The sequence below is a fragment of the Sinocyclocheilus anshuiensis genome, unplaced genomic scaffold (assembly GCF_001515605.1).
Source record: "Sinocyclocheilus anshuiensis isolate Anshui unplaced genomic scaffold, SAMN03320099.WGS_v1.1 scaffold998, whole genome shotgun sequence".
Classification (NCBI taxonomy): Eukaryota; Metazoa; Chordata; class Actinopteri; order Cypriniformes; family Cyprinidae; genus Sinocyclocheilus; species Sinocyclocheilus anshuiensis.
This window is the reverse complement of record NW_015536513.1, coordinates 327,075-337,067: the sequence shown is the minus strand read 5'-3', so window position 1 is coordinate 337,067 and position 9,993 is coordinate 327,075. Positions and strand designations below refer to the sequence as shown.

Genomic DNA, 9,993 nt, shown 5'->3' with positions numbered 1-9,993 from the left:
ATATATTCAGCTAATTGTCAGCCTCTTATATGTATGCTTCTCGTAAACAATTAGTCAATATGCATTAGGGCTGCCGTCGACTAAAGATTTTTCTGGTCGACTAGTAGTCGTTCATTTTAAGCATTAAGCCTCGTACACACCGGGACGATTATTGCCAGCGCCACCAAGTCGTGTTTTACTGTAACTTTAGCAGCTCCAGGCACGTGAACAAAAGCGCCAATCTCATTGGTCGGCCAGTTTTTAACGCAGCGCATCAAACCAAAAAAACGAGCCCGAGGCGTTTAAAAAAAAAATTACTTTTACGCCTCGCGGTGTGCACACCCACATTGGCGCCCTTTGTTTAGTCACGAGGCGTTAAACGCCGGCGATAATCGCACGCGATATTCATCCCGGTGTGAACAAGCCTTAAGTCTAAGACTATTTAAGATAGGGCTGGACGATATGGCCAAAATTTATCCGGCAAATATAATAATTATGAATGTGTTAGGGAAAAACAGCAAGTACTTTGGTTTAAGAGATGAAGTCGGCGACACTGACTCGTCATCTCCGCAGTATGCGCCTGCATGCATGTTTCAAACGGATTACATAATCTGAGAATATTTATTTTCCATTTGAATTGGTTTATTTAAAAGTTTCAATCTCTATAGATATATTTTTCATGTCTGTAATAAGGCAAGCATACACGGAGTTTCGAAGTGATGTGCTCAAGTTCACAGAGTCCAAGACGGCAGAGAACGCATCCTGTTTGCTTTCATTATTTTACAAAAACGCAACGTTTCTTTGTTATTCTGAGTGCACACGAATAAACGTTTTCATGTCTGTAATAAGGCAAGAATACACGGAGTTTTGAAGTGATGCGCTCCAGTTCACAGAGTCCGAGACGGCAGAAAGCGCATCCTGTTTGCTTTCATTATTTTACAAAAGCGCAATGTTTCGTTGTTGTTCTGAGTGCACACGAATAAACGTAGAGTCTTTACAGATACAAAAGATGCATTACTCTTATCTGTATGACCAAAAAGGTCATACAGGAAGTATTTTAAGAGCAAATGATCGCAGCGGCGCCTCCATCTGTCCTGCAGTAGCCCAAGCTCGCTACTGTTCAGCTTCCACACTCCGCACAAACACGTGAACTGTGCACTTTTTTCTAGGCTAACATTAGATTGAGCTGCCATGTAAAGTTGTTACTACATACATATTTCAGATAAGCCATATTTGAGGTCGATGAATGTTAGGAGAGCATATGGGTGTCCTGCCCGATGTACTATATTACCACATAGACCAGCCGTTAACGATTTGTCCGTCTCGGACTGCATGTTTTCGCCACTTCATGTGGAATTTTTTTTTCTGCGACTAATAAAATTTTGGTAATATGGATATAAACAGCCTTTTAATTAGCAGAGTAGAATAATCATGGCTGATAGTAAGGCATGCAAACATAAAAGAAAACCAAACTGGACACGAGAACAGCTATATATTAAGGATATAATCAAAAATACTCCAAACCAAAGCCAATACCTTTTTAAAAGCTCATTATCGTCAAATGTTTCTAAAATGTTTATATTCCGAGGTAGATTGCTGGCAACAGCCATTTTAGGATAGTTCAGATTTGGTCTTAGTGACTTAGGAGTCCTCTTCACTACTCCTAACGTTTCACAGATTTAGGAGCTAGTTTTAGCGCTAAAACGCTTTGTGAAAAACAAAAATTTAGGAGTCCTAAATTTAAGACTGACGCCGATTATTTTTAAGATTTTCTCCTAAATCTGCGAGTTATGAGCTACTAGAAGCAAAGTTTTTTTGTTTTTTTTTAAGATGAAGTCAGATGGTGACGAAAGATGAGTTTTCAGTTGTTGCTTTAAAATTGTCAGCTAATCAGCATTCTGTATTGGGGTGGGAAGATCGTTCCACCAGCCAGGAACGGTGAATGAAAATGTTCTGGAAAGTGATTTTGAGCCTCTCTGTGATGTACCACGAGGCGTCGCTCACTAGTAGATCTCAGACTTCTGGAGGGGATGTAGATTCGTAGTAGTGAGTGGAAGTAGGCGGGTGCTGAGCCTGTGGGCTGTTCTATATGCAAGCATCAGTGTCTTGAACTTGATGTGAGCTGCAACTGGTAGCCAGTGCAGGGACATAGAGAGGTGTGACGTGGGCCCATTTGGGCTCGTTAAAGACCAGTCGTGTCACTGCATTCTGAATCATTTGTAGAGGTTTGATTGTGCTTGATGGAAGTCCAGCCAGAAGAGCATTGCAGTAGTCCAGCCTAGAAATTACAAGGGCATGGACAAGACGTTGTGTAGCATGCTCCGTTAGAAAGGGCCTGATCTTTCTGATGTTGTGCAATGCAAACCTGCAAGATCGAGCAGTTTTTGCAATGTGGTCTTGATAAGTCAGCTGGGGGTATTTCAGAAAGCAGGGTTAACTTACCCTCTGCTAAACCCTGAACTCTCGGTTGATTAACCCAAACCTTGCTTACTTGAGGTATGCCTCAGTGAGGAGACAGAAGGAGAAGAGGGGAGTGTTATAAGTAAAATACTTAAGTATTTTATATTAATACTGTTAAAATCAGATACTCGAAAACTTTTACTCAAGTTGTTTTGAAATTGGTGACTTGTAACTTGTAGTGGAGTAATTTTCATTGTAAGGTATCTGTACTTTTACTCAAGTATGGTTTTCAGGTTTACACTCTACACCTCTGAAAGCAGAGGAGCTAATACTGAGACCTGTGGCACTTGTAGCAAATTAGCTCAAAGGTAAATATAAAATATTAACTATAATTATAATTAATTATAAATAGATGAGCTGTAAGTATTCACTTGATGTCTCAGTCTTAACTTTCCATCAGTTATAAGAAGTGTTAATTTCCTGGTTATGGAAAACAACTTTTTTATGGTACAATACTAAGAGCACATAGCAAAATTTGCATCATTAGGGACTCCAGTTATGAGCAAAACAATGAATAACCTCAAGTGCGATAAAATTAAAAAACACACATACACACAGTTGGCATAGGAAAAGGTTTCAAACTTAAGCAGTAAAGAATAAAAGTATGAAGTTATGGCAGAATTTGATATTGAGCAAATCTAAAGCCATTTACTTAGTTCAGACAGAAAAAGGTGTAAAGGATATGTGAAGGTGTAAAGCTTGATTCTTGCACGGCTCACCTATTTGAAAGAGAGTCCTGATCCAATTTAAGGCTCCAGTTGGTCTTTGATGAAGTTGGTTGATGAATCACAGGATCTTTGATGAATGGAAAGACCTGGCCAGAGTCTGGCACAAGTTTAAGGTGTGTCAAAGACTTTTAGTTAAGCATCTTCTCTTGGATATTCAGAATCCTAGAACTCCAAACTGCCCTGATCTTGAGATCAGTGATCTTTTACAGTGTGAGGATGTCACACCCCTCAGAAGGCAAGTGAGCCATTGAGAAAGTGTCCTTCCTCTGGCAAAGTTTATAACCCTTTGTCTTCAAACATGGTGTTTTGCAAATATAGTTTGATTGGGTGTTTATTTATATATATATATATATATGTATTTATTTATTTTTATATAGGGATGCAACAATACAGTTAGTCCACGGTTCAATATGTACCACGCTTTTTAACCACAGTTTTCGGTTCTGATAGCTTGGCACATCAGTGTTTTTTTTTTTTTTTTACAACAAAAAAACTCCTGTAAACCTCTGTACACTGGAAAAAGTGTCGATTTTTATACTTCTGCTTAACATTTCTTTTGAGAGAGGTATTATTTTTCTGATTGTTACCCAAAATAGGATGGATTGGCCATTATTGAGTGCTATAAACACATGTAATGTGTGTTTCATTCATACTGGACGCCAGAGGGCGCCCTCGCGCAGAAAATCCACATATGCATCATAGAAGTAACACTGATGACGTTCCAGGAAATCCCTAATATGGACAAAGCTACCGCTGTAACTGAATAAAAAGAAGATATAACGTTAAATGTTTTGAATGATGAAATGTAGGCTAAGGACAATAAACACTCTCCCGCGACAATTTGGTTTGTGTGTTTTTCAAGCCTTTTCTAATTGGCATAGCCTTTATTACAGTGTAGAATTTTCTGCCTCATTCTGTGATAAGAAGCCACATCAGATCACAAAAGGAAGTTATTTCAAAGACTCGACTAATGTGAAGTAAAAACAAGTTATAATGTTCTCTTTTGTTGGACAACAGGTTTAGAAAGGATTATCATTGCATGTCATTATAAGGGAAGATGCTCAGCGTGTGTTGCTTTTTCAAATATAAGTGGGGAGGTGTTTCCTCATCTCAGCACGTGAACTCACAGGCACACACACACACAGCCAATTCTGAGAAAAATAAAACACATATTATTTAAACGCAAAACTTAAAATCCGCAATTCACAAACGCGTATTGAACAGTGGATGTCGTATCGAATGGTTTGATGTTATATCGAGAATTGTGACATCCCTAAAATAAATATGTATATATATGTGTGTGTGTGTGTGCGTGTGTGTATAAGTAATGTGGGGGAATAAATCCAGGCAAGCAGGTATGTGGTCCTATATGAAGGTAATTTATTAATTTAACAAAGGAAACAAAAGTCAAGGGACACAACAAACAAGGAACAGGAAACATGAGCAAAAAACACTGTAACAAAGCACAAGGGAAACACAAGCGCTATATACAAGGGAGAACAAAAGGAACCAATGAGTTATTATGGGAACTAACAAGGAGTGGGTATAGTCCAATGAGTGGCTATGGCAACTAATGAGTGTAACTATGACAAACAAGGCACACAGCAGATGGAGTGGAAGAGGGCCTGGAGACTGTGGTGGAGCAAGTGACCAGGATGGAGCTGGCAGAGCGGGTGGCCAGGATGGAGCAAGCAGAGCGGGAGACCAGAGCGAAGCAAGCAGATCTGGTTGCGTGGGTGAAACAGAAGACCAGGGTGGAGCCAGAAGACCACAAAGGCGGAGCAGGCAGAGTGGAAGACCATCGCGGCGACGCAGGCAGAACTGTCACAGAAAGCAAAGAGAAAGTGTTCAGAAATGGCTTCCATAGCCATGACAGGACAGGCAGAGAGCTCAGGGATGGTTGTCACCTCCTCTGGAGGTTCTGTAGCGTTCACCGCCGCCTCGGGAGAAGTGTGTACAGCCCAGACACAAAATGGTGACCACCATCACTGGAAAGGGCAGCAGACGGTGGAAGAACCGCTGAGGCCATCGGGCTTGAGAACGCTGAGGATGTCAGGATACCAACTGCTCGCACGGACATCAGTGGTGGGTCAGCCAAACTGCAAGCCCTTGTAGCCTCAGATGTGACGTTTATGACACTAGGAAAAACTGGTTTGGTGTCCATGATGGCTGGAGACTCTGGCGTGGTGGCCATGTCGTGATGAGACTCTGAAGTGGTGACCATGTCATGGAGAGACTGGGGTAGCAGCCCTGTGGTTACAAGAGTCTGGAGTGGCAGCCACTCGGACCAACATCAATGGAGGGTCCGCCCCACTGGACTCCCCAAGATTGGTCCAGTAGCCGAGTTGGTGCAGGCTGATAACATAAGTGGCAGCCCAAGCTCCATGTCCGCCAAAGCTTGAGGAGCATAACTACCCCCCAAAAAATGGGAAGAGTCTTCCCTCACCTCCCCAACAGTGAAGGAGGAACCAAATTGCTCAAATGTCCCCCTTGAGGACCAACACAGGATAGTTGTGTACCTAGAGCAGTGGTTTTCAAACCTGTCCTGGAGAACACCCAGCCCTGCACATCAGACACACCCAATGTAATTCTTGCAGTCTCTCCTAACGAGCTGATGATTTGAATCAGGTGTGTTAGATAAGGGAGATATACAAAATGTGCAGGGCTGGGGGTCTTCCAGGACAGGTTTGAAAATGCCTGACCTAGAGGATCATTCAGACCAGCACGATAAAAGGTAATGAGAAAACTGTCTAGAAAGTGAGTGTGGTTTGCTTAGTCCAAGAAATCACGGGTATGGTCCTCGAGGGAGTGCTCCCCTGGCGCAGAAAAATAAGCTGCATACCTGCTAGATCCATTGTTCTGTAATGTGTGGGAATGGGTCCAGGCAAGCAGGGATGTGGATCTATATGCAGGTATGTTAATACTGTACCAAAGGAAACAAGAGTTGTGTTTTCCATAGTTGTGTTTGAAGAGATGTCTCTTTATTTACACAAAGTGGTACCAGTCAGATAGATAGGACAAAAAGCATATTATTTCTTGTCCACAACTGCCTACATAATTCTCAAGCTATCCAACAGAATGTTGTGGTATATGTGGTTGAAGATCCAATAGCTCTAGGAGAGAGATATATCTTTAATAATATGGTGACCATATGGCCAGTTTTTACGGGCTGTGTCCATGCCAGGATTTCTATATTGCCTAAAATATCCAGGTTTTGGCTGTTTGCACTTTGCAGATCGATCGTTGTATGACATTCACGAGAGCTATATATAGCTTTTGAATTGCTTTCGCGGTACTTTGGTGTCATACAATGATCGGTGTGCAGCGACGCCTCAAGTTGAACGAACAAACATGTGCGCGCATTTGCATTGCTTTGATCGCCCTCTGTAGATCTCATCTTCTCACGCGCCATGATTGGTCGATTATATATAATACCTGCATGTTATTGGTCAAACTACTTTGGATGTTTTAGGCAATATAAAAATCCAGGCCAAGATGTGTCCCATATAAATGTCACATATGGCCACCCTATTTAATAAGCATAGTTTCTGTGTTACAATGGGCTTAAATCCTGACTAATATTGTTCAGAAATACAGTTTTTCTGCAAAACTGAACATTGTTGAAAAGAGTATTTTCTAATATTGTAGACCAGGGATGTCAAACTCAGTTCCTGGAGGGCCAAAGCCCTGCTCTAGAGTTTAGCTCCAACTCTAATTGAACACACCTGAATCAAGGTATTCATTACTTGAAAACTAAAGGTAGGAGTGTCGGATCTAAATTCTGCAAGACTGTGAAACTCCACAATCTGAGCTTGACACCCCTGTTGTAGATGTAAATGGCAGATTTGGGCCATTACTTTGTTTTACTGTTGCTTTTTAATGGGGGTTAACTTGTATTTGTCTCTTTTCGCCATAGACCTGATGGCACTGAAAGAAGAGAGTGAAGAACTGAATGAAATGCAAGATAAAGATCAGTGTAAGAAATACAAGGATTCCATAACTGGACAAACATCATTTAGTTGCTCATCTAAAAGAGCTCAAAAGACCGAAACGAGAAGTCATTTCACCTGCCAACAGTGTGGAAAGAGTTTCAATCTACAAGGAAACCTTAAAGTCCACATGAGGATTCATACCGGTGAGAAGCCTTTTACCTGCCAGCAGTGTGGAAATAGTTTCAGTCAAAAAGCAAGCCTTAAAAGCCACATGAAAGTTCACACTGGAGAGAAACCTTATACATGCCCTCAGTGTGGAAAGAGTTTTACACATAAACATGCTTTTAATGCCCACATGAAAATTCACACTGGAGAAAAGCCTTTCACCTGCCAGCAGTGTGGAAAATGTTTCAGTCAAAAAGCAAGCCTTAAAAGCCACATGAGAGTTCACACTGGAGAGAAACCTTATACATGCCCTCAATGTGGACATTGTTTTCCACATAAACATACTTTTATTGCCCACATGAAAATTCACACTGGAGAAAAGCCTTTCATCTGCCAACAGTGTGGAAAATGTTTCACTCACAAAGGAAACCTCAAAAATCACATGAATGTCCACACTGGCGAGAAGCCTTACACATGCTGTCGATGTGGAAAAAGTTTTACTCAACGAGGATGCATTAACAAGCACATGATGATTCACACTGGAGAGAAGCCTTTCACCTGCCAACAGTGTGGAAGAAGTTTCAATCAAAAAGGACACTTTAAATACCACATGACAATTCATACCAGAGAGAAGCATTAAACCTGCATCTGGAAAAGATAAATGTAAAAAAAGCTTCACAACAAAACCAAACCTTAGGTATCACATGAACAGAAGCCATTTACATGCAATCAGTATGAAAAGAGCTTCAGACATAAAGTAACAGGCTTCACAATGGAGAGAGACCTTTCACGTGCAAAATGTTTCACACATCAAAAAGACTTTAAACATCATTTGCAAACTCATTCTGGAAAAACATTGCCGTTCTTCTCAGTGTTACAAGAGGTTTACAAAAAGGAGCTATTTCAGAAATGACAGTGCTAGAAGAGAGATGTGGCCACAATCAGATGGCAAAAGCAGGTCATTTGTAACTTTAATAAGCAGTTTTTGTGCAATGGTGGGCATTAAATGTTGACTGTAATTCTTCAAAAATTACTACAGTTTCTCTGCAAAATTAAAAAAAAAATAAAAATTATAGACTATTTAATATAGGTCTAATTAAGTCTAAGGTGTCCCCAGAATGTGTCTGTGAAATTTTAGCTCAAAATAATTCATAGTAATTATTATTATTTCATGCTGTAAACACCTTTCTTGGGTGGAAGCAAAAACACAAAATCGCAGGCCCCGATTGCCTTCCCCCCAGTTATTAATTAAGGTCTTAAAAAAGTCTTAAAGTCTTTTAATTTGGTCGGCACTCGTGGGCAGCGCATCGACATGGAGCTCCGTTGAGCTTCGGGCGTCCCGTGTTCGAGTCCCGGCTTGCGGACCTTTCCCGATCCCGTCCCCTCTCTCACTCTCCAACTTCGCTTCCTGTCTAACTACTTGTCCTATCAAATAAAAGGCAAAAATAAATCTTTAATTTGATTTCAAAAGTCCTGCCCCTGATAATGTCCCTGATAATGTTGCTTATGTCTGTGAATGTGAAGAGCTGGGTAAGAAATCACGTGTGCGCCAGTATTTTAGATCTGTGAAACAGAGTCTTTTGGTCATGGTGACAACGCACTACTAATGCAACTCAACCAGGCCCTGGACAGGGATATTGTGGACGTGTACGTTCCCAGAAGAAAATTCAGGACTACAATCGAGACAGTTGAGGGAGTTCAGAAACAGTGCTTACTAAAATAAAGAATAACTTGTTTTGGAGTGATTTCTGCTTTATAAGTTCTGTGATCTTTTTCATGCTTAAACAGTAACATTACACACTAAAGAACGTTGAAAGTGTAAAAAGCATAAAAGCCCCCATTAAACATAAATGGTGTTAAATGGATTTGTATTATTGTTTTGTTCTGCTGTTCTCTCTTGCTTCTGTGAATGTGTTGCTTTCAGATTTGATTAATTGGGGAATTGTAACTCCACCTGTCAGTGTCGTTTGAACCACAGTGATGTCATCTCAGTTATAACAAGCATCTGCTGCTTCTTCCCTGAATATTGCCAGTTTTCTCTTAAAATAAATTATTACATGAATTTCTGTGTGATGAGTTTTGGGTCTAATGGTTAAGTGGGGAGTTTCTTTTCCCCCACGTTTCTTTACACCTTAATCCCTAGAAGATGTAGTAAATTGGTGATTGATATCTTTTTAAAGAATTAGTTAACTTCCAGAATAATAACATTTCCTGATAATTTACTCACCCCCATGTCATCCAAGATGTTCATGTCTTTCTTTCTTCAGTCGCAAAGAAATTAAAGGGGTCATGTGATGCGATTTCAATTTTTCCTTTTTCTTTGGAGTGTTACAAGCTCTTGGTGCATAAAGAAGATCTGTAAAGTTGCAAAGACTAAAATCTCAAATCCAAAGAGATATTCTTTATAAAAGTTAAGAGTCAGCCACACCTACCTAAAACAGCTCGTTCTAACACGCCCCCACATACCTACCTCAATATGTGGGAAGATTTGCATAACGCCGCCCAAATGTTCACGCAAAGAAAGAAGGCGTAACTTTTATTCTCGCTTTAGTATTGTTGTTGCCGCCGCCGCCATGTCGTGAAGAGCTGTGTGCTTCGTTGTGAAAGCGAAACTACTTTGTTTGGTCTTCCAAAAGAGGACACGACTAGAAATCAGTGGTTAAGTTGTATTTACAACACTGTTCCAGAACAGTTCAACCCAAATATTCAGATGTGTCCAGCGCATTTTA

General features: G+C 40.6%; 2 protein-coding genes across 4 annotated transcripts in view; both read left to right on the top strand.

Annotated features, from left to right (window-relative positions):
* LOC107692172 (gastrula zinc finger protein XlCGF8.2DB-like) overlaps nt 1-8,304 on the top strand; it is a 10,840-nt gene extending 2,536 nt beyond the window's left edge. The window contains exon 2 of the mRNA XM_016491136.1: nt 7,086-8,304. Within this exon, the coding sequence (XP_016346622.1) occupies nt 7,089-7,904 (816 nt within the window). The 5' untranslated portion in view covers nt 7,086-7,088 and the 3' untranslated portion in view covers nt 7,905-8,304. The remainder of the gene's footprint in view (nt 1-7,085) is intronic.
* The window catches only part of LOC107692144 (gastrula zinc finger protein XlCGF8.2DB-like), a 15,075-nt gene that overhangs the window by 2,559 nt on the left and 2,523 nt on the right, over nt 1-9,993 (top strand). The window lies entirely within an intron of this gene.